Source organism: Zophobas morio, unplaced genomic scaffold (genome assembly GCF_036711695.1).
Source record: "Zophobas morio isolate AGI-343-1 ecotype UQ-CSIRO unplaced genomic scaffold, CSIRO_AGI_Zmor_V1 ptg000031l, whole genome shotgun sequence".
NCBI classification, from domain to species: domain Eukaryota; kingdom Metazoa; phylum Arthropoda; class Insecta; order Coleoptera; family Tenebrionidae; genus Zophobas; species Zophobas morio.
Genome location: NW_026972136.1, coordinates 10,469,295 through 10,494,058, shown reverse-complemented (window position 1 = coordinate 10,494,058; position 24,764 = coordinate 10,469,295). Strand labels below are relative to the sequence as shown.

Here is a 24,764-nt window from a genome sequence, read left to right as displayed (position 1 = left end):
TTAACAAAAGACCAAGAGTTTTCAGGATGATGTTAAACAGACTGCTCATCATTCACTAAAACGTAGATCGTTTGTCTGAGCTCCCTATATTTGTCCGACTGATATATTGAACCACTTTTTATGTACTTGTAGCTTTTGTTTGATTATATCAGTTGTGGATTCAGTGAACTAAAAGGGATAATTATTCTGTTTGTGATTACCAGTTAGTAATGGAATATAATGTAAGAAGATATCATTGGCAGTGACAATATACTGCTAATAAATCACCGTACAAAAATTAAACCTAAGTGTTTTGGAATTAACAAAAAACATGGAATGGCTTCAACAACTAAAAAATTTAATGTTACTTTACAAATCTTAATCTTAAGTAATTAAAATATCTTTAAATATTTTTTAAATTTTAGAAAATAACGTTCATTTCTTATGATTATTCCATATTCAAATAAACCGATCTGCTGGTCTTAGAGGTATTAAGTAAATTTTTCGCTGTATTTTCCAACAGTCTGTTTTATATTAGGACGATTTCATTTACGAAAATACGGCGGTATATACGTTTTAAAACATATTGCACTCGTTTTTTTCCATTTTTTAATTCTGCCAATTTTTTACCATAAACAGAATATTAAAAGAGCCAAAATTGCATTCACCGGACTTTATTTAAATCAAAAGCTTTCCCCAAAGCTCTCCAAACATTCCCCAGAAATATGTTTGCATTTTTAATCAAACGTAGTGCTTGCCCTAAATCTGCGCCCAACATTTCAAACAAATATAATTTTTAGCGTAGGTCGTAGGTATATTTCCTAACCAAATTTACTGCCTTCCGCATCGCTTATGTTTCTCTCGTCCACACATCCCCTTCGCCGAAGTCTACTATGTTTCTTTATTTTTATAGATTCGCGTAAACCCTGCAATATCCACCCTCGGTGAATGGAAATGCGCGACAAAGACCAGGAACAATAAAAACACAAAATATTCCTTTTGCGTCCGTGCGAAGAGCGTCGTGGCGCCGGCGCCAGTATTGATTCTCTCTAAGTCATGAGTTTGTGTGTGTGACGCTTGCCGACAGGAGGTTGATGCCGTCCTCACCATCCACAGGTACGTAATATTTAAAGAAAAAATACCATGTTGAATTTACTCCGGATGGGGCGAAAGCTTCTCGTGCTTTCAAACTGAATACGAAAACACTGGACGAACAATTCTGGGGGAGCGTTTTCAAAATTGAATTAGGCTCTACATGTAATTATTAATGTTTCATGAAGGTCTAAACTAATTTTCGCCATCAGAGCGCTGGAGGTGGAGTTGCGTTTAACCGTATGGAAACTGTCGGAAAAGCGCTTTTTTATTAGAGTAGTTAGCAGAAGTTGTTTGCGTTTTTTCGATGTATACTTTATTGATTTTAATTTAAAATATTGCTGCGTTGAGTGGCTTCTTAGTTTGATCTGTTCGGAATTACTGATTAATAGTTTCGTTCCACGGTGAAAAATGTGTGCGCCAATTACTTAATTGTGGAGCTTTTTTAATTAAATTGTTGCCACGGTCGTCATCTATCACTGTGTTGTTCGTAACGTCTTACCATTGATTACACCGGTAAAAGAAAGACGTCAACTAGTCGCTTGCAAGACATTATACTCAAATATTTGGACAGGGTAATTAGTTAAAATTTTTTTTGAGTAATATTTCTCACTTTTTCGTGTCACCTAGAAAATAATCTTCAACGGTTCTGTCGATTTAATACGGAAGTTTCGCTCCTGATTTTTTTTATCCGGCAGTTCAGCTTTACGTTCCTAAAGGTTGAGTTTTCTTTTAGTGCAATTTTCCAGTTTATTTGTGTGGCGTTTATCTCTTTGTCGTAAACCCTCAAGGAAGAGTCGAGAGTCTCTTCTTACACCCACACCATTAAAGTCTCTTGCACATTAGTGTGAGCTTGATATACAAGCTTATTATTTGATAAATGAATGCAAAGTGTGCTTCATAATTAAAGGCTGAGATAATTCTGTTTTTATAGAAACGCTGCTACTATCCGTATTTCAGATTAAAATGGAAAGCACGGTTTTGTAAATATTTGCCGAAATTATTTTAAATTAGTATGTTTAAAACCTTTAACCGGGCAATGTGTCTTATGACGTAAGCGTTGCACATGTATGTAGCAGTACATTAATACTAGTTCCGGAAGAAAAAAGTTCGTTAAAACTCATGAATAAACCTTGTAATGGTATTATTATTTGTCTTTTCCAAAGTTTTTGTGCTAATCAAATATAAATTCATTGCAAATTTGCGACATAAGGTCCACATGAATCAGTTGTTTCATCGACATGAAAATAAATTAGATTGTCGTCTATACTTTGACGAATAGCCTGCTGTTTTTTGAAACGTTTTGTCCACGAAATTTTTTCTTAAGGTACTCTCATCGGGAATTTACTTCATGGTATGTATTTTAAGAAATGATGGTAGCTTGTGGTTATTCAGTTTTGATAAAGTAATATCGGCCCTGAGGAATATTTCACACAATTCGTAACAATATTCTTGTTGATCTGTCATCTTCTGGGTGTTGACTTATGCATTGTTAAACATAGTTCTCGACGTTGAAATCAACAAGATTTATTGATATTCGTCTCAAAAACAGATTAGGTATTATAACTACAAGGGCTTACATTTTGGCCATTTTTCTTAATATGTGTAGTCTTCTTTTCACAACAAGAAAGGTAAAACATGTTTAAAATGGTAAATTTTTGTTGGAAAGTATCGATTTTGCAATTAGGCTCCGCCCCTCGGTTTGACAACAAATGAAAAATTCATCACGACTGAGATCGAAACGGATGGATGAAGTTTCTCTTTTGGTTTTCTTTTTTAATTAGTAGATTTAGTTTTCTTTGTATAACACGATCACTTAAGTACATATTTCACTTAGTAATTTCTCGTAGAAAAATAAAGATTTTGCAATTAAGCTCCGCTCTTCGGCTTGTCTTTTTCTTTTAATATACATAGCCATCTTTTCACAACAAGAAACTTAAAACATGGTTAACTGGTACATTTTTGCAAGGAAATATGGATTTTGCAATTGTGGGGTGAAAGCTAACTGCAAAATCGATATTTCCTTATACAAATTTTCGATTTTAAACATGTTTTAAGTTTCATGTTGTGAAAACAAATCTACACATATCAAAACAAACAGGTAAAATGTAAGCCCTCCCAACCGCCCGATCTCAATTGTGATTATTTTTTTTTATTCGCCGTGGACCAAGGGGGCGGAGCTTAACTGCATATTCTTTACTTCCTTACAAGAAATTAAAAACATCTTTTTGAGTATCGTGTTGTTCAAAGAACACCATGTATATTCAGAAAAAAATGCGAAATATGAACCCCGCCCACCCACCCGATCTAATTGTAATAATTTTTTTATTCTTAGAAACTCATTACAATTGAGATAGGGCGGATGGGAGGATTTTACCTTTTTTCTTAATATACGCAGTCGTCTTTTAGGACAAGAAAATGAAATTATGTTTAAAATGGTAAATTCTTGTAGATAAATATGGATCTTGCAATTATGCCCCGCCCCTCGGTCTGACAACGAATGAGAAATTCATCACAATTGAGCTTGGGATGGGTATTGGTAGGGCCTAATTTTTGGCTTGGTTTTTTCTTAATATACATAGTACTTTGCGAACAAAACGATACTGAAAAACAAGTTTTTTATTTCTTGCAGGGAAATAAGTATTTTGCAGTTAAGCTCAACCCTCTTCGCTCACGACGAATGAAAAAATCATCACATTTGAGATAGGGCGGGTGGGCGAGTCTAACATTTTGGCTTTTTTTCTTAATATATGTAGTCATCTTCTCACAACAAGAGACTGAAAACATATTTAAAATGGTAAGTTTTTTCCCCCATCCTTCTCTACAAATTTACCATTTTAAACATCTTTTCAATTTCTTGTCGTGAATAGAAAACTACGTACACATATTAAGAAAAAAAGGAAAAATACAAACCCCTCCTACCCGCCCTTACCTCAATTGTGACGATTTTTTTTATTCGTCGTGAGTCGATGGGCGGAGCTTAATTGCAAAACCTTATTTCTCTACAAGGAACGACCATGTGAAACATGTTTTTTAAGTATCGTGTTGTTGAAAGAAAATTATATGTGTTAAGAAAAAAACCTAAAAATATTCATTCGTTGTTTGACTCACGACGAATAAAAAATTGTCACAACTGAGATAGGGTGGGCGGGCGGGGCTTATATCTTACTTTTTCCTTATTAGGCGTTATCTTCCTTTCACAAGATACTTAAAGCATGTTTCAAATTGTAAATTATTGCAGGAAAGTATGGATTTTGCAATAACGCTCCGCCTCTTGGTCTGACAACGAATGAAAAATTCATCACGATTGAGACAGAGACGGGTGGGTGGAGCTTGTCGTTTGGTTTTCTTTTTTTAATTAATACATTTAGTTTTCTTTGTATAACACGATTACTTAGGAAGATATATATGTCATATGATAATTTCTCGTAGAAAAATAAGGATTTTACAATTAAGCTCCGCTTCTTGGCCTTCGACGAGTAAAAAAAATCATCAGAATTAAGATAGGGTAGGTGGGCGCGGCTTATATATTGCCTTTTTTTTCTTAATATACATAGCCATCTTTTCACAACAAGACTTAGAACATGGTTAAAATGGTACGGAGGCTAATTGCAAAATTGATATTTCCTTATACAAATTTTCCATTTTAAACATGTTTTAAGTTTCATGTTGTGAAAAGAAGTCTACACATACTAAAACAAAAAGGCAAAATATAAGCCCCGCCCACCCGCCCTATCGCAATTGTGACGATTTTTACTTCCCGAGCGTAAGCAAAGGAAGTATTGTAATCGAGTCCGTCGGCCGACTCTCTACTTTTATGTTTTCTCTATCTTTCATGACCCCTAGAAGACGAAGAAATAGGTCTCCCATTTCCGTCTATCTGTCCGTCCGTCTGTCCGTCTGTCCGTCTGTTGTCCCGGATTTTTATTAGACAGATAATCTCCGAAAGTACTCGACCGATTGTTGTGAAATTTTGTACTTATATTAAGAATATCATGTAGATGGTAAAACGCTAACCAAAATTTGTCTAATCATCCCCATCACTAATGCGATGACGTCACTTCAAAATTGTACATAGTAAATGGGTTTTCAATTGTATAAAATAACATAGTCCTACACATGTAGTTTACAACTCTGAATCGACTTTTCACCCGAAACTTCCAGATTTTTGGAAAAAAAATCAAAATTATAAAACAACATTTTGAAATTTAATTTTTAATCTGCTAACCAGAATGCTTTGAAATGTTGCAGATGTTTTAAGACTATAAAAAGCATCATAAATCTTTAGTCAAAAAATATTTGCTTATCCCCTCCAAAAACTTGATGACGTCAGCTCAAAAGTTTGTGGAATAAATCATATCTAAAATGTACAAAATATGATGAGTCTGTACTTGTGATCTATCACTCCATTCATATTTTTTGGATTTGCATATACAGGGTGACTCAAAAAAATTAATGAATGCGTAAATATATTTTATTGATTTAATCAGGAACTACAAAACCGAATGCTCTGAAATCTTGCAGATGTTTTAAGGTCATAAAGAGCATAATAAATGTTTAGTCAAAATATATTTGCTTATCCCCTCCAAAAACTTGATGACGTCAGCTCGAAAGTTTGCCGAATAAATCATATCTAAAATGTACAAAATATGCTGAGCCTGTACTTGTCATTTATCACTCCATTCATATTTTTTGGATTTGCATATACAGAGTGACTCATAAAAATTAATGAATGCGTAAATTATTTTATTGATTTAATCAGGAACTACAAAACGGAATGCTCTGACATCTTGCAGATGTTTTAAGGTTATAAAGAGCATAATAAATGTTTAGTCAAAATATATTTGCTTATTCCCTCCAATATCTTGATGACGTCAGCTCGAAAATTTGCCGAATAAATCATATCTAAAATGTACAAAATATGATCAGTCTGTACTTGTGATCTATCACTCCATTCATATTTTTGGATTTGCATATGCAGGGTGACTCAAAAAAATTAATGAAGGCGTGAATTTATTTTATCGATTTAATCAGGAATTAGAAAACCGAATGCTTTGAAATCTTGGGAATATTTTAAAGTTATTATAAGCATGGTAAACTTTTGTTCAAAATGTATTTGTTCATCCCTCCTAAAAAAATTGATGACGTCACCCTTAAATTTTGCTGAATAAATCCTATCTAAAATGCAAAAAGTATGATGAGTTAGTACTTGTGATTTATCATTCCATTCATATTTTTTAGATTTTCTTAAGAGGTGGTTCAAAAAAATTGATGAAGTCAATTTATTTTATTGATTAAATTAAAGGCAACACTTATTATTAGTATTACACCCCAACCAACCCAATTTGGTAGACACAAAATTTGTTAATGGAAAAACTCGGTTGAAACATAAGGGTAGCACGCTTATTTACATCGACTTTAACATTACAGACCTGCATTTGTTTTATGCGCTCACTTGGTTCTGCGAATGTGAAATCGACATGTTTATAATCAACCAATTGTGAATTTCACCGTCAAGAATTAAAATAAAACCCAATGTTTTATATAATAAGCGGAATGTATGCTGTTACGCCTGTCATCTTAAATTAAGAATGTTTATACATACACGATTTTCAGTTGCCTCTGATACGTATACGTGAGTAAATTGTTTCGTTATTTTATTGATTATTACAAATCAATATTCAAAACGACCCAATTCATTTTCCCGAAAATTTGAGAATATAATAATTTTATTCTTAGTATTACACTACATCTATCCCAACTGATATACGTGTCCTTGCAAAAATGTTGATGACGTCATCGCAATTTTTTTTTAAATTCCCACTACAAAAATGTAATGAGAAAAAAAACACAATAGGCATGCAGTCGTCAAGTTTCCGACAGCGAGGGAAGTACTGTCTAAACTCTTTAGACCAATTTTTTTTATTCGCCGTGAACCAAGGGGGTGGAGCCCAACTGCAAAATACTTATTTCTTTACAAGAAATTAAAAACATGTTTTTGAGTATCGTGTTGTTCAAAGAATACTATGTATATTAAGAAAGAGAACAATATATAATCTTGCAATTAAGCCCCGCCCCTCAATCTGACAACGAATGAAAAATTCATCACTATTGAGAATTGAGATCGGGGCGGGTATGGGTGGGGTCTAATCTTTGGCTGTATTTTGTCTTAATATACATAGCATTCTTTGAACAACACGATACCCCAAAACATCTTTTTTATTTCCTGTAGAGAAATAGGGATTTTGCAATTAAGCTCCTCCCCCCAACTTTTCAAAAGCTCATTTTTTATTATTTACATTTGTTCGATCACTTTCGAAATTTATTTGTAGGCATTTTTTGTTGATTTAAACTTACAGAAGTTATTTTCGGCTTTTCTCCATAATCGCCAAAATAAACTGTCAGTCTTTGGAATATTTTTAAAAAAGTATGTCGAAACCGAATAATTCGAAAATACTGGTTTGGGACTACTAACAGGCTATATTTTTCCAATTAGCTCGTTGAAATCCATATTCTCAATTTTTTTGGGAAAATTTAAAGTGAAGAAACGAAAATTTATGGAATCGAGAAATTGAAAAACGGAAAATTTGATAAAGTGAAAGAAAATAGAAAATGGAAAATGAAAAATTTTGATATAAAAAAATTAATCAAATTTAAATAAGTGAAAATTTTTCCAAAAGTTATAACATTTGACTTTGCGATTTTTTTTACGATAACCTTAATAAGTTAATATAAAAATGTAATATTAATAAAAACAGTACTGTATTCCCAAATTTTCGGGAAAATAGAGTGAGTCGATCTTTATTAAATCAAAAAAATATATTGCCTAATTGCAAAATTCATATTTCCTTACTCAGATTTACCATTTTAAACGTGTTTCAAGTTTCTAAGAATAAAAAAAATTGCTCACAATTGAAAAAGGGGGAGTGGCTTGTTACTTTGGTTTGTTCGGAATTCGGCCACTTTGATTTTTTGTAAGTCTAGTTCGCCATTTCACATAGCAAAATTCAGTCTTCATCTAATCAAAAAAACCAATGACATCCAAAAGCGGGGTGGGTGGGGTTAGTTTTACCGTTTCGTCTAGATTCCAATGTTTATCAACGTAAAACCCATTTTTTGTCCAATGAAATGAGTAATCAAGAGGAAAATCGGATGGGTGGGCGGGCCACTTTGAATTTGTATAAATAGATTCGATCACATGACAAAATAAAATTCAATTTCCATCTAATCAAATAAGCCAATGAAATCAAAATCGAGGGTGGGTGGGTGGGGTTAGTTGTAGGTTTTTTTTAGATTCCACTGTTTAATATAAAATGCACTTTCGTCTAATAAAATGAGTGACCAAAAAGAAAACCTGGTGAAAAAAAACTGAAACATTCTATACAAATGAAATTTAAAAATTTCAAACGTCATACTAATTTTTAAAGATTTTTTATATTTTAAAATTTTCAGATCTTGTCCCTGTAAACAAGCATGTTTTTTCACATTTTACAAAGTTCCAAAGTTTTCACAGCTGAAAGTGAACGCATTTTTGGTGTTTAAGATATACAAATTTACGATTTTACGCTGCTCTAAACTGAATATTTATACCGAAAATTGTGTGAATTTTAACTTTACTCGTTCAACATTTTTCGATTTAAAATTCTGGAAATTTTACGTTCTCGATGTCTCGTATTCGAAATTTATACCAATTTTGTGCTCTTTGAGAAAATGAAATTTCAGCATCAGTTAACAGAATTCTCAAAATTTTGGCTTTACCAAAATTCTCGAATCATTCAAGGCCAGATTTGGAAAAAATTTCACCACTTCATGTACTTTCATCACAACCGCACCAAGTAAGAAATGTTTTTTTTCAAACCTTATCAAAATTTTGAGAATTTTCGTAACGTACTAATTTCCCTTAATTTAAAGATTTTTTATACGTCAAAATTTTCAGATCTTGTCCCTGTAAACAAGCGTATTTTTTGTCACATTTTACAGAGTTCGTAAGTTTTCATAGCTGAAAGTTAACGCATTTTTGGTTTTAAAATATACAAATTTACCACTTTACGCTAATCTAAAACTGAATTTTTATTCCGAAAATTGTCTTTACTCGGTCAACATTTTCGACGTATTCGAGAAACTTGCTTGGAGTTTTAAGGGGGTTAATATACGTAGTATTCTTTGAACAAAACGATACTCAAAAACATGTTTTTAATTTCTTATAGAGAAATAAGGATTTTGCTGTTAAGCTCCGCCTTCGGGGCTCACGACGAATTAAAAAAAAATCATCACAATTGAGATAGAGCGGGTGGGCGGGGCTTATATTTTCCCTTTTTGTTTTAGTATGTCTAGACTTATTTCGACAACAAGAAACTTAAAACATACCTAAAATGGTAAATTCTTGTAGTAATCAACTTAAATCGTCCACTTTTTTTCTACAGCCCCTTTAAATACGACAAAATAAGTTGAACATAAAAGTTATTATCAGCGACAATTTGGCAACGGAGTTAATAAATGACAATTTTCAGTTCTAAAAGCAACATCAGCGGGAACAGCAACTGCAACGGGAACTTCAACGTTAACAGCAACAGCAAGTTTATAAATCCCACTTAACACTAGTTCGGGTTACTTTTTTATCTAGCCGTAGACACTTGCAGAAAATTTTTACACTTTGGACTCGAAGTTCACTTGTCAGTACCAAAATAAGGACTGACGAAATTAAAAATGAAACGGGTAAATGACAAACAAAATGAGTAATTGCTTGATGGATGCTACCTGAATAGTTAAATAAGGGAGAATAAACGGAGTGTCTCCAGTTCGGATTATGATATCTTAGTTACTGTTTTTCTAGGTAAAGATTCTACTGAAATGTCTTGCTCTTTGCTGAATAAAGCTACAATTTGAAATTTTTTCTAAAATATGCATAAATATGCACTTAATCGGTAAATATGGAGTTAGATTGAAAAATATGCAAAATATACATTTTTTTTAAAACCCATTGTTTAAAAAGTTATATTGCCAGAAAACATCTTTTTTTCTGAATATGCCGCATTTTAAAGACTATGCACTTTGCATACAATCCGAGCCTTGGTTAGAATTTTTGCGGCAACAAGTTAATCGTAAAAAAATTCTAATCCGCGTTATTACATTCATTTGCATCGATAATAAATGCGAATCATGTTTCCAGCACTTTTTCTGCTCTTTTGAAACACAGTTGCGTCCAACGCAATTACTCATTCAAATTAACTGACATTCATGAATTCATTTAAATACAATTCTACTTTTTTCTTGTAACTGGAACCCTTTCTTAAATTCCAAAATTTATTCTACTATTAAAGGACCCTAAGTGAAATCCGTGCTCCACGTTATTGATTTAGGACGATAGGCTCAAGTCGGAAATGTTTGTTTCTGGTGTAAACTTTTGGCTTAATTTTGTCAAGAAGAGCAAAGTCGGACCGAACTTCTGAGCCCTGTGATATTAATATTATTACAAACACGTTAACACCTTCAACTTTTAATTTAATTGGAGGATCTTTGCACCTTTTTATTAAGGATAAGTTGAAGCGGAGCGGCTTTCAACCTCTGCAGATTTTAATTAAATTACTGTTGTAGCCATTGGTTAAAGCCTGTAGCTGTTAGTTTTATTGATTCATCCTTCATCGGTCCAATTAGAGGCACGAAAACCAAAGAAAGAGCATTCGAGGGATGGGTGAGATCAATCCGAATTGATGGTCAGAAAAACGGAGGAAGAAGTCCACACTTTCATCAATTGTCTTGAGAAAGCATGTATGTCGAAACAAAACACGTGTAGCTGGGGTAACATTATTCAGACTGAAAGAACTGATAATCCCGTTATAATCAACTTATTAAATTTTGTACATATAGTATATTTGCGAGGCTATAATATTAAAATTACTAAATTAAAAAATATTTGTGTCGAAAATTGTTAAATTTTTTAGTGAAAGGACACGTTATAAAAAAATTAATTAATTTCTCTAGAACGTCTAAATATCTGAGCAAAATAAAAAAGCAGCACAAATTTAATCCAAAATAAATAACCTCTTTTTTGGATCGATTTAACCAAATTTAAATTAATGTATTTAAATACGTTTTTTTCGATTACATAAACAAACAAGGTGAAAATAAGCTCAAAGTGATGATTATGAGAAAGTTTCCGAGAACTCTGGTGTGTAATTCAAATTAATTTGGGAATTTTAAATTTTTGCTTAAAAATGGTGGAGGCGCCGGGCTAATAAATAATTTAAAAATATTTATTTCCAGAATTTTTAAGAAATTTTAGTATACAAAGAGATTTTTTATAAAAACTAACGAATTTCTTTAAAACCATCTCAACATTTGAACAAAAAGAGCACAAATCTGACCTAAGTTAAATAATCTGTTTTTGAATCAATTTAACCGAATTAAAATTATTGCATTTAAACACGTTTTCTCGGTTATTTCAACTTGTCTAAAAATTCTCAAAAAATTCTGGGGTGTATATACATCTTGACGTGCATTCGAAAAATATAGTTCACAGTTCCGGATTAAAAATTTCTGGAAAATTCGGGTAGAAAGTGATTTTTTTAAAATCGTAAAAATTGCCATATTTCAATTGACGATTCTGGAAAAACGATGGGAATTTCCGACGAAAGGAAAGCGAAAATGATTTTTGGATGTCGAAATCTACAAGAAAATGTCTTTGACCAATTTTCGAAAATACTCGAAAAATGATCAAAAAAGTCGAAATTAGGAGTATTGAAAAATTGATCTTTTGGAACAGTTGTCCAAAAATTCTCAAAAATTCTGAAATATATATAAATCTTGACGAGCTGATTTGAAAAATATAGCGTATTCATAGTTCCAGATTAAAGATTTCCGGAAAATTCGTATTGAAAATAATTTTTTTTTAATCGTAAAAATTGTCATATTTCAATTGGCAATTTTGGAGAAACTGTAGGAACTTCCGAATTAACAAAACCGAAAATGACTTCTCGATGTCGAAATCTATAAAAAAATGTATTTAGCTAACTTCTGAAAATGGTCGAAAAATCGTCGAAAAATGGTCAAAAATTTCAAAAATTTGAACGTTTAGGAAACTTGTCTAAAAATTCTCAAACAATTCTGGAATGGATATATATCTTGACGTGCATTCGAAAAATATAGTTCATAGTTCGGGATTAAAAATTTCTGGAAAATCGTGTTGAAAGTGATTTTTTTTAAATGATAAAAATGGCCATATTTCAATTGACGATCCTGAAAAAACGGTGGGAATTTTCGACAAAACAAAACGAAAAATGAGTTCTGGATGTCGAAATCTACAAAAAAATGTGTTTGGCTAATTTTCAAAAATGGTTGAAAGATGGTCGAAAATGTTAAAAAGGGGTAGTATTGAAAAACTGATCATTTGAAAAAGTTGCCCAAAAATTCTCAAAAATTCTGAAATATATATAAATCTTGACGAGCTGATTTGAAAAATATAGCGTATTCATAGTTCCAGATTAAAAATTTCCGGAAAATTTGTATTGAAATTTTTTTTTTAAATCGTAAAAATTGTCATATTTCAATTGGCAATTTTGGAGAAACTGTATGAATTTCTGAATAAACAAAACCGAAAATGACTTCTGAATGCCGAAATCTATAAAAAAATGTATTTAGCTAACTTTTGAAAATGGTTGAAAAATCGTCGAAAAATGGTAAAAAATTTCAAAAATTGAATAATTGAACGTTTGGGAAACTTGTTTAAAAATTCTCAAAAAATTCTGGAATGTATATCTTGACATGCTTTCGAAAAATATAGTCCCTAGTTCCGGATGAAAAATTTCTGGAAAATGGGTTGAAAGTGATTTTTTTTAAATTATAAAAATGGCCATATTTCAATTGATGTTCCTGGAAAAACGGTGGGAATTTTCGACAAAACAAAACGAAAAATAAGTTCTGGATGTCGAAATCTACAAAAAAATCTATTTGGCTAATTTTCGAAAATGGTTGAAAAATGGTCGAAAATGTTAAAAAGGGGTAGTATTGAAAAACTGATCATTTGAAAAAGTTGTCCAAAGATTCTCAAAAATTCTGAAATATAATATAAATCTTGACGAGCTGATTTGAAAAATATAGCGTGTTCATAGTTTCGGATTAAAAATTTCTGGAAAATTTGGGTTGAAAATGTTTTAAGAAAATCGTAAAAATTGCCATACTTTAATTGACGATTCTGGAAACACGTTGGAAATTTCCGACGAAACCAAATCGAAAATGATTTGTGGATGTAGGAATCTATAAGAAAATGTCTTTAGTTAATTTTCGAAAATTGTCGAAAAATAGCCAAAAATCACAAAAGTATCGAAAAATAGATCGTTCTGAAAAGTTGTCCAAAAATACGCATACAATAAAAAATCTTGTATAAAAATGGTGGAGACGTGGGACAATATATAATAAAAAAAAATGTTTATTTTGACAATTCTTAAGAGTCTTTTGGTTGATTTCTCTTCAGAAATAATGCATTAAAGTAGTTCATTAATGTTAAGTTACGTTAAAAAAAATGTCTCTTTTTAAAAATTATTGGCAATTTAAAGAATTTGTTTTAATCCGTCAATTTTAGACTCTGAAATGGGACAATTTGACACAAAAATGGAATGACAGAAAGTATATTTAGCTGGTTCTAATTTGTAAAGATCGATCATCAAGAAAATATTGCAACTAACATGTTATTTCATTACGTACTGATAAAGATACTATTGTAGTTGGCGACAAAGAAAGGATTGCGTTAAAACCTTCAAAACGAAAGATTTATTTTTCAATATCGAAAAACCAAAAAATATTACACTCCCATCTTACAAGCATTTTCCAGCTCTTCAAACCCTGAGCTTCATCGTCCGGCTGAACTGTGAAGTATCTAACCGGATTACAAAGAAAATCCATGATAAATGGCTTCGCAAAAAATTTGCATAAATATAGAGAGCGAAATTGAGCCAAAACGGATATAAATAAATCCTAGCCCGCCCAACACTTTAATACTCGATCTACACTTTTTAAACCCTGTGTAACATTTTTGAAGTAGAACACAGCCGCTTTATTTTATTCGGCGAAAAACTTCTAATCTCTTTACCCGTTTCCTTAATGGCGTATTGTGGATATTTATACCACGTACCGTTTCCACCCTTTCCTCGACAATATAAACGAGCAATTTAGTATCGATTTATAATAAACTTTGATATGGGACGTTTCAAACGTTAAACGTCGATAGTGATTGGGTAGTGAAAGTGTGGCCTCAACCACTTCGCTTCATGAGCACCTGTGGACCATTAAAGGCACAATTAATTTTGTTTCTTAGCGAGAAGTGCACGTTTGTGGCAACTCATTAAAACCTAGATCATGTACAGCATCTTTTAATACGGAGGAAATGAGGATCCCTTGTTCAGAGTGTCCTGACCTGAATCGATTAATCTTGAGATTCAAACCTGTATGTATGCCAAGAATTTCAGCAATTCCAAATTTAATCCTAAATTAGATAATCTTGGTAGGGGTAGAATTATGGCTACCGCAACAGATTTAACGATTTGGCTGCTAGAGGATAACTACAAGTTCCTGTGTTTGAGGTCCATAGGCTCGATGCTTTTCCGTATTGTCGGGTTTTCCTCGTTAATACTCTGGAAGTTGTATTCATCTGTTTAAAGCACCCCATATTTTGTGCAGTCACCGAACCAAATCACGAATTTCACTCACCATATTTTTACATCTGTAAGAGGGCTGGACGGAAAATCGTTTTAAGTTTGATTCTCTTTTTAATTACTGAAATTCGTTTTTGTCTTTCATTCGTTATGTTAAACGTTTTTATAGATAGTTATGTGTTTTTCCAATCTACGAAACTTGGATGAGAGATATGCTCATTAAATTTTGTCTTCATTGTCGTTCTTGTTTTAAGTAACGAACTTTTCATTACCTGCTTTCATAAATTTCGAATTTTGTCCTTGGTCTCACTTTATTCTTCGCGCTGACGAGCAAACTTTCTTGGCTCGTTCTAGAATTGTAAACTTCTCACCCCGGATTCCTTGAAAACTTTTTCTTTGTGACTGAAAGAGCAAATGGGACTGTAGCCGAAATTGTTTTCTCTTTTGCTCCTCCAAAAGTAAAAAATTCTAAGAGAGTAAATTTATTCAAAATACCTGCGTCGAAATCTTTATAGTAATAATTGCCAGTTGAATTGAATATATTCCTCAACGTAAATTAAAAAACATGGTCATGATACATACATCAACGAAATCCATAACTCGTCCAGCGAGTGGTTTCTTCCACTTGATTAATTAACTCTAATGGAACTTTTTTTAGCGAAAACTAGGTTGTTTCAGAGCTAAGCTTTTAAAATCGTTGCCTAATCACTTCCGGGTAGGTGTATTAAATCTCGAGAGAACTCGGCGAAACTGGATTCGAAACATGGAATTAAATTTAAATTTAAACTCTGGGGCGCCTGTTTCATAATGACTTATTGACAGTTTTATCATTTGCTGCGGTTCAGGAGTTGCTGTTATAACTTTCGTGTTTTATGATCGTCAAACCGTAATTAAATCGAGTTCTCACAGTTTTACTGTGGTGTGTAAAAAAGCATATTCTCGTTGAGTAAAGTCTGCGTTTGGTTTTAATTTCTGTTGCAGACACACTCGTTTCCAAACAATATTTATCGCCGAGCGATATGCAATTTGCCGCATGATCTATTGACTTGAAAGGTTTGTGTGCAGAGAATTTTTCAAATGCAAACCTGGAGTTGTATGCAAGCGTTTGAGAAGGACTGTAGTCAACAACAGGAAAATAACTATTAAAGTACGTGTTAGGTCTCTGTGAAAATAATATTTTGGTGTAGTTTGTAATTTTTTGAAAATGTGATGGCTGTTAAATAAGAATTAACAAAAATTATTTTAGAATTCTTAATAAACGTGTGCGTGTAAGAAGAGATTTTGTACATGAAGTGATAAACTTTGGAAGAAAATGAGCGTTTCTTTAAAAATATTTTGATATCTGCTAGCCAAAATTACAAAATAAACTAAATTTTGAATCAAAATACATGATGTCCTTTTGGTTTCAATAAATTTAATTTATTGGTTATTAATACAGTCACAGTCAAATACTAGCCCCGCCCACCCACCCATCCGATTGAGGCGTGCAAAGTCCATATTTGTTTACACAAATTTATCATTCAAACATATTTTAAGGTTCTTGTTGTAAAAAGAAGACTACGTATACCTATTAAGAAAAAGGCAAAATATAACCTCATCCACATGCTCCTACCTCCAATGTGACGATTTTATTATTCGTCGTAAGCCGAGAGGCGGAGCTTGATTGCTTAATTTTCTTCAAGAGTACTGTTTCTAGTCTAGGAGATTTTTTTTATTTTAAATAGTTTAACGGAAAGTGCTAGAACACAAAACATTTTCAAAATGTAGAAGATCCTTCTAGAGACACAACTGAAAAACTCCTTTAATCCATAATGTTTACCACCAAATGTGAAATAAAGACCTAAATAAATAAAAAATATTTGTTGTGAAGGGTTTATATTACAATTTTAAAATACTGACACCCTTGCTATGAGAATTTTAAAACTGAAAAGGTTTTAAGCGTCTTGGTGTTGAAAGAAAACTACATATATCAACAAAAAGAAGCATATGATAAAGCCCCACCCACTAGCCCCGATATCAATTTTGAATTTTTGAGTTGTTGTCAGATCGAGGGGCGGAGTTTAATTGCAAAATCCATATTTGTGTACAAAAATTTACATTTTAAATATACATATTTGAAGAATTTTGTTGTAAAAAAAGACTACGTACATTAAGGAAAAAAGGCTGAACATAAAAAAACTACTGTATAGCGTAAATTGGTGAATCTAGGAACCCTGGTAACGTTTCACATGGTATAATCTTGTAAGAGAATAGAGATTTTGCAATTAAGCGCCGCCCCCAGCTGACGACGAATAAAAATTTTTATCACAGTTGAGGAAGGGGCGGGCGGGTGGGGCTTATATTTTGCCTTATTTTTCTTAATATGCGTTTTCATCTTACCACACAAGCAACTTAAACCATGTTTAAAAAGATAAATTTCTGTAGAGAAATATAGATTTTACAATATTAACCTCTGCTCCTCGATCTCACAACGAATAAAAAATGCGAGACAATTCAGATTGGCGCAAGTGGGTGGGGCTTCATTTTTGGTTTATTTTTCGTAGCATGTGCAGTTTTCTTCCAACAACAGGATACTTAAAACATATTTCCTGGAGAGAAATATGAACTCTGTATTTAAGCTCCGCTCACCGTCTCACGATGAATAAAAAAATGTATCGCATTTGAGAAGGGGTGGGTGGGTGGGGCTTATCCATTGATTTTATTTTCGTAATATACACAGGCTTCCTTCGAGAATAAAGTGTTGAAAATATCAAATGGTGAATTTGGGAATAGAATTATGTTTTAAGTATTGTGTAGTTGAAAGAAAACTATATACGTTAAAAATAGAAGCCAATGATTAAGCCCCTCCCACCCGCGCTTCTCTCAATTGTGATGAATTTTTCATTTGTTATCAGATTGAGGGGTGGAGCTTAATTGCAAAGTCCATATTTGTTTACAAAAATTTACCATCCAAACACGTTTTAAGTTTCTTGTTGTAAAAAGAAAACTACGTAGACCTGTTAAGAAAAAAAGGCAAAATATAATATTGTATATGAACACATTTCTTTCAATTAATTGAAAGAATGCGTCGGTAGAAAACACAGATTCAAGATATTGAAAAAATTTATAATGGCAGAGATCCTTTTTGGAAATAGATTTGGTATGTAGGTAAGCGAAGTAAAATGTTGCAGCCTCGGTGGGAATCGAACCCCGCGCCTCCCGCTTGCCGGGCAGGTTTCTTGACCAGTAGACCACGAGGCCACTTATCTCTCTTCGCTTACTACTACTTATTATTGTGTTGTCAATAGTATTTCAGATTTTTGCCAAGGTGGTGGAACTTAAAAACTTAAAAAAAGATACTTCTATTGTTTTTAATATACTTGTAAAATCTAAGAATGTATTTGGCAAGAACTTATGAAGAATTATTAAGGAATTTGTACATGAATTGATATATTTTGGAAGAAAGTGAGCGCTATTTTAAAAAGATTTTGATATCTAACCAAAATAACGAAACAAGATAAATTTTGAATTAAGAAAAATTATATCTTTTTGGTTTCAACAAATTTCAATTATTGTATATGAACACATTTCTTCCCATTATCCGAAGGAACGCAAGGATACCAAGCACATATTGATGATCTGGAGAAAATTTATGATTAATCACCGTTTCTCACATCGATTTGTCATTTCAATTTTGTTGAAAGTGTGGTGGATATTAAATAATAAAATAAAAGCACTTCTAGAATTCCTAATAAACTTACGCGTGGAAGGATGTGTTTTCAGGGAATTTATGAAGAACTATTAAGAAATTTGTACATGAACTGATATACTTTAGAGGAAAGTGAGCCTTTCTTTAAAAATATTTTGATATCTATCCAAAATAACAAAACCAGGAAAATTTTTAACCAAGATAAATAATGTCCTTTTGGTTTCAATAAATTTAATTTCGTGGTTATTAACACAGTCACAGTCAGGTACATAGCAAATACTAGCCCCGCCCATCCACCCATCCGATTGAGGGGTGGAGCTTAAGTCCATATTTGTTTACAAAAATTTACCATTCAAACATGTTTTAAGGTTCTTGTTGTAAAAAGAAGACTACGTATACCTATTAAGAAAAAAGGCAAAATATAATCTGATCCACATGCTCCCACCTCCAATGTGACGATTTTTTTATTCGTCGTGCGTCGGGAGGCGGAGCTTGATTGCTTAATTTTCTTCAAGAGTACTGTTTCTAGTCTAGGAGATTTTTTTTTATTTTAAATAAGTAGTTTAACGGAAAGTGCTAGAACACAAAATATTTTCAAAATGTAGAAGATCCTTTTAGAGATACAACTCTTTTAATCCATAATGTTTACCACCAAATGTGAAAAAAAGATCTAAATAAATACTAAATAAATAAAAAATATTTGTTGTGAAGGGTTTATATTACAATTTTAAAATTTTGCTATGAGAATTTTAAAACTGAAAAGGTTTTAAGCGTCCTGGTGTTGAAAGAAAACTACATATATCAACAAAAAGAAGGACATGATAAAGCCCCACCCACCCACCCCAATATCAATTGTGGTGAATTTTTCATTTGTTGTCAGATCGAGGGGCGGAGTTTAATTGCAAAATCCGTATTTGTGTACAAAAATTTACAATTTTAAATATATTTGAAGAATTTTGTTGTAAAAAAGACTACGTACATTAAGGAAAAAAGGCTGAACATAAAAAAAACTACTGTATTGTAGCGTAAATTGGTGGATGTGGGAACCCCGGTAACGTTTCACATGGTATAATCATGTAAAGGAATAGAGATTTTGCAATGAAGCACCGCCCCCAGCTGACGACGAATAAAAAACATTATCACAGTTGAGGAAGGGGCGGGTGTGTGGGGCTTATATTTTGCCTTATTTTTCTTAATATGCGTTTTCATCTTACCACACAAGAAACTTAAACCATGTTTAAAAAGTTAAATTTCTGTAGAGAAATATAGATTATACAATATTAAGCTCTGCTCCTCGATTTCACAACGAATGAAAAATGCGAGACAATTCAGATTGGCGCAAGTGGGTGGGGCTTCATTTTTGGTTTATTTTTCGTAGCATGTGCAGTTTTCTTCCAACAACAGGATACTTAAAACATATTTCAATGGTTATTTCCTGGAGAGAAATATGAACTCTGTATTTAAGCTCTACTCACCGTCTCACGATGAATAAAAAAATGAATCTCATTTGAGAAGGGGTGGGTGGGTGGGGCTTATCCATTGATTTTATTTTCGTAATATACACAGGCTTCCTTCGAGAATAAAGTGTTGAAAATATCAAATGGTGAATTTGGGAATAGAATTATGTTTTAAGTATTGTGTAGTTGAAAGAAAACTATATACGTTAAAAATAGAAGCCAATGATTAAGCCCCTCCCACCCGCGCTTCTCTCAATTGTGATGAATTTTTCATTTGTTATCAGATTGAGGGGTGGAGCTTAATTGCAAAGTCCATATTTGTTTACAAAAATTTACCATTCAAACACGTTTTAAGTTTCTTGTTGTAAAAAGAAGACTACGTAGACCTGTTAAGAAAAAAGGCAAAAAATAATATTGTACATGAACACATTTCTTTCAATTAATTGAAAGATTGCGTCGGTAGCAAACACAGATTCATGATATTGAAAAAATTTAGGATGGCAAACATCCTTTTTGAAATCGATTTGGTATGTAGGTAAGCGGAGAAAAATGTTGTTGCCGGGTAGGTATCCTGACCACTAGACCACAAGGTCACTTTTCTTTCTTCGCTTACTACAACTTATTATTGTGTCGCTACAAGAATTTCAAACTTTTGCCAGTGGTGGGAGTTAAAAACTTAAAAAAGATACTTCTATTGTTTTTAATATACTTGTTATGTGTATGAATGTATTTGGGAAGAATTTAAGACGAACTATTACGAAAATTATACATGAATTGATATATTTTTGACGAATGTGTAGGTTACTCAAAAAGATTTTGATATCTGACCAAAATAACAAAACAAGCTAAATTTTGAATTAAGAAAAATGATATCTTTTCGGTTTCAACAAATTTCAATTTTTGTATATGAACACATTTCTCCCAATTATTTGAAGGAATTCAAGAATTCCAAGCACTTATTGATGATCTGGAGAAAATTTATGATCACAGTCACCGTTTCTCAGATCGATTTGTCATTTTGAATGTGTGGTGGATGTTAAATAATAAAATAAGAGTACTTCTAGAATTCCTAATAAACTTGCGCGTGGAAGGATGTGTTTTCAACGAATTTATGAAGAACTATTAAGAGATTTGTACATGAACTGATATACTTTAAAGGAAAGTGGTCGTTTCTTTAAAAATATTTTGATATCTATCCAAAATGCCAAAAACAGGAAAAATTTTGCACCAACATAAATGATGTCCTTTTGGTTTCAATAAATTTAATTTATTGAATACGAACACATTTCTCTCAATTAATTGAAAGAATGCGTCGATAGCAAACACAGATTCAAGATATTGAAAAAATTTAGGATGGCAGAGATCCTTTTTGTAATCGATTTGGTATGTAGGTAAGCGAAGAAAAATGTTGCAGCCTCGGTGGGAATCGAACCCCACATGCCTCCTGCTTGCCGGGCAGGAAACCGTACCACTAGACCACAAGGCCACTTATCTTTCTTCGCTTACTACAGCTTATTGTGGTGTCGCCACAAGTATTTCAAATTTTTGCCAACGTGCTGGGAGTTAAAAACTTAAAAAAAGATATTTCTATTGTTTTTAATATACCTGTAATGTGTATGAATGTATTTGGGAAGAATTTATGACGAACTATTAAGAAATTTATACATGAAATGATATATTTTCGACGAAAGTGAAGGTTACTCAAAAAGATTTTGATATCTGACCAAAATAACAAAACAAGGTAAATTTTGAATTAAGAAAAATGATATCTTTTCGGTTTCAACAAATTTCAATTATTGTATATGAACACATTTCTCCCAATTATTTGAAGGAATGCATGGATACCAAGCACATATTGATGATCTGGAGAAAAGTTACGATTACAGTCACCGTTTCTCAGATCGATTTGTCATTGTGAAAGTGTGGTGGATGTTAAATAATAAAATGAGAGTACTTCTAGAATTCCTAATAAACTTGCGCGCGGAAGGATGTGTTTTCAACGAATTTATGAAGAATTATTAAGAAATTTGTACATGAACTGATATACTTTAGAGGAAAGTGAGCCTTTCTTTAAAAATATTTTGATATTTATTCAAAATTACAAAACCAGGAAAATTTTGAACCAAGATAAATGATGTACTTTTGGTTTCAATAAATTAAAATTATTGTATATGAACACATTTCTCTCAATTATTTGAAAGAATGCGACAATAGCAAACACAGATTCATGTTATTGACAAAATTTAGGATAGCAGTGATCCGTTTTGAGATTGACTTAGTTTTTCAAATTTTTTCCTAAAGTGGTGGAACTTAAAAAATAAAAAAAAAATACTTCAATTGTTCTTAATAAATGAACTTGTGACATGTAAGAATGTATTTTGGAAGAATTTATGAGGAATTATTAAGAAATTTGTACTTGATGATATACTTTCGAAGAAAGTGAGCTTTTCTTTAAAAATATTTTCATATCTAGCCAAAATAACAAAAACAAGCAAAATTTTGTTCTCTCTTTGTTTACCGGCGACCGTCTTTAATTTTTTCTGTATATGAACAATTCACATTCTTTCTTTGCGTATTTAACTGTATTGTTTTTGTGCTCAAACAAATAATTTAAATGTATTAAATCACATACATATTTTGCAGTCACAGAGATTCAGTTTGGTCCATTCAAATTCCATTCGAATCGTTTTATATGCTGAACACGCATTTTACTTTGATATTTATCGTTAGGGCTGCCAGTCTATGAATGTCGATAAATTTGACGCGCCATTAATAATTAGTTTTCAATTTACTCTTTAAAATAAAACATACTGACACACTTATTCACTTTGAGATTCAAAACATTCGCCATCACTGAGCAGTTTTCCGGATTCCCATCATCTGTGTATCAATAAAATTTCCCGTCTCCGTCCGTATTTGCAAGAACAGCAAATAAACGAAAAACTAAATAAATTTTTTTACAGACTCACTCGCTTACTTCGTACTCTCTTTGAAATTATTCCAGTCACGTCCTTTTGATATCCCAGGGGATGTGCAATCAATTCGTCGCTTTTCCTGCCTTTCTTAAAGCATCCACTAACTTTCTTTAATAAAATACAAGATTTCCCGGCGTTCTTTCGTATTACGTGGTAATTACCCGGAATGAATGTTTTTTCAGTTGCACCCTATCACGTCCGAATCTCGACGTGATTCTTGTCGAATGATGTAACTGTGATGTCTGTGTTTTTCTTCGTTGTGTCGTTTGCGTAGTCGTATTTCAGGGAATTTCACAAAGAAAAGCCTGAGGCGTGATTGTCGGAGAGGGATAAGAAAATAGAAAAACATGAGGGAGAGTATTTTACTGGATAAAATGGGTTTAGAGAAATTTCGGATCTTTGTAAATAGGGGGTTAGAAGGGTTTCCGGAGGGAGTTTTAAGTAAAAAAGAGCATTAAGCTCTGGAGGTGTAACCCGAAGAGATAAGTGCACGTGCCGGTGTCTAACAAAACTAATTTTATTGAAAATGCAATATTGGTTCTTAAGTTGTTCTACAGGTAGAAAACTAATACACAAAGTCACGAACCGACAAACTTCCGGTATTTGCATGACGTCATGCATTTATATCGTTTCGGACAGAACCTTACAAAGTCTCAAGAAGCGAAATAAAACGATACCGTGAAAAGAAAAACTTTTATTACCTAAACTTGAAACATTTAAAGTTTATAAAAGACTGAAATTTACAGCAGACGTGTTTCCTTTCAGTTCAAGATGCCAAACTTCACAGACAATAATATTTAGAAGTAGCCCATTAGACCCCAACAATGGCGAACACGGCCCATCTGGTCCGGCGACAAAGTTCTCGGGACCTCAACCCTCAACGATCTTTGGACCGTCTGGAACTCAAAGAAATGCGTGGACGTCTGGTCGTGGAAAATGGGAATACGGGTAGTTATGGTGCCACCAACGCTGCCTTCGAGGACTCCAGCCCCAGCGCAAGGATAAAATCCGGGTGTAGTAGCAAGAGGGGGTCTCAGATCGTGGTAAGGTCCACTTCTACGACTTCTTTTTCAGTTTTAAAATGGTGTGTAAAATATAATACCACGTAATAAATGAGCGCCCATCATGTAATCAAGCAGAGAAATAAAGTCAGTTGTAAAGATAACGCCGATTTGCTCTTTTAGGAAACATAAGATAACGTTAAAATTGCTGAAAAATAATTTATCATGGTTGAATGGTGACCGAGAGTTTTTATCACGTCCGGAGCGGCCTTTACATAAATCAAATCGATTGTGGAAAACAGGGTATTTCATGGAATTCAACTGGTTCATCGATTTAAATCAGAAATGAAGTTCTATAGACCTGAGAGAATATGAATTATTTAGACTTTAATTTTCTATTTTAATTTTAGTCTGTGTACTGCTTTGGGTGAAACTAATATACATAATATATAATAGAAATACAATAATTGGTCGACTAGTTTCGTTTAATTTTTGTGCTTCTTCAGGACACTTACGTTCAACAATCATGGTTTAGTTATTAACGTACTGTTAGAGCAGTGCATGTGACTGATAACTATTCTGATCTGATGTCTGGTGTTTATTGATCTTTATTAGTGATTCCTCGCTCCACCACTCTGCCATGTAAACGAAAATAGGGATTTATAGGTAGTTCGTACGAGTTTTAAAACCGGCCTTGGAAATTCTGTTTGGTGAATAATTTATAACGCTGTCAGTTGTTTCTTTGGTTATGATTTAGTGTCATTTTGGCACCTAAATATAAATCACCATTGAAATCAATACACTTTAGATGCCAGGTTTTGTAGCAACACAACATTTTTGATTAGTTGGTCTTACACTAATTACACTCGTTGAGGGGGACAGTGGCGTCGAATGCGATTTCATTTTGTTTAAACAAGTGCTCTTTT

At 32.7% G+C, this 24,764-nt stretch overlaps 1 protein-coding gene across 1 annotated transcript in view; it reads left to right on the top strand.

Moving 5' to 3' along the window:
* The first annotated feature begins 1,049 nt into the window (after window positions 1-1,049).
* Window positions 1,050-24,764, top strand: part of LOC135139505 (sodium-dependent neutral amino acid transporter B(0)AT3) — a 38,623-nt gene continuing 14,908 nt past the window's right edge. Inside the window, exons 1-2 of the mRNA XM_064069764.1 lie at window positions 1,050-1,095; window positions 23,603-23,880. Of these exons, the coding sequence (XP_063925834.1) occupies window positions 23,662-23,880 (219 nt within the window). The 5' untranslated portion in view covers window positions 1,050-1,095; window positions 23,603-23,661. The remainder of the gene's footprint in view (window positions 1,096-23,602; window positions 23,881-24,764) is intronic.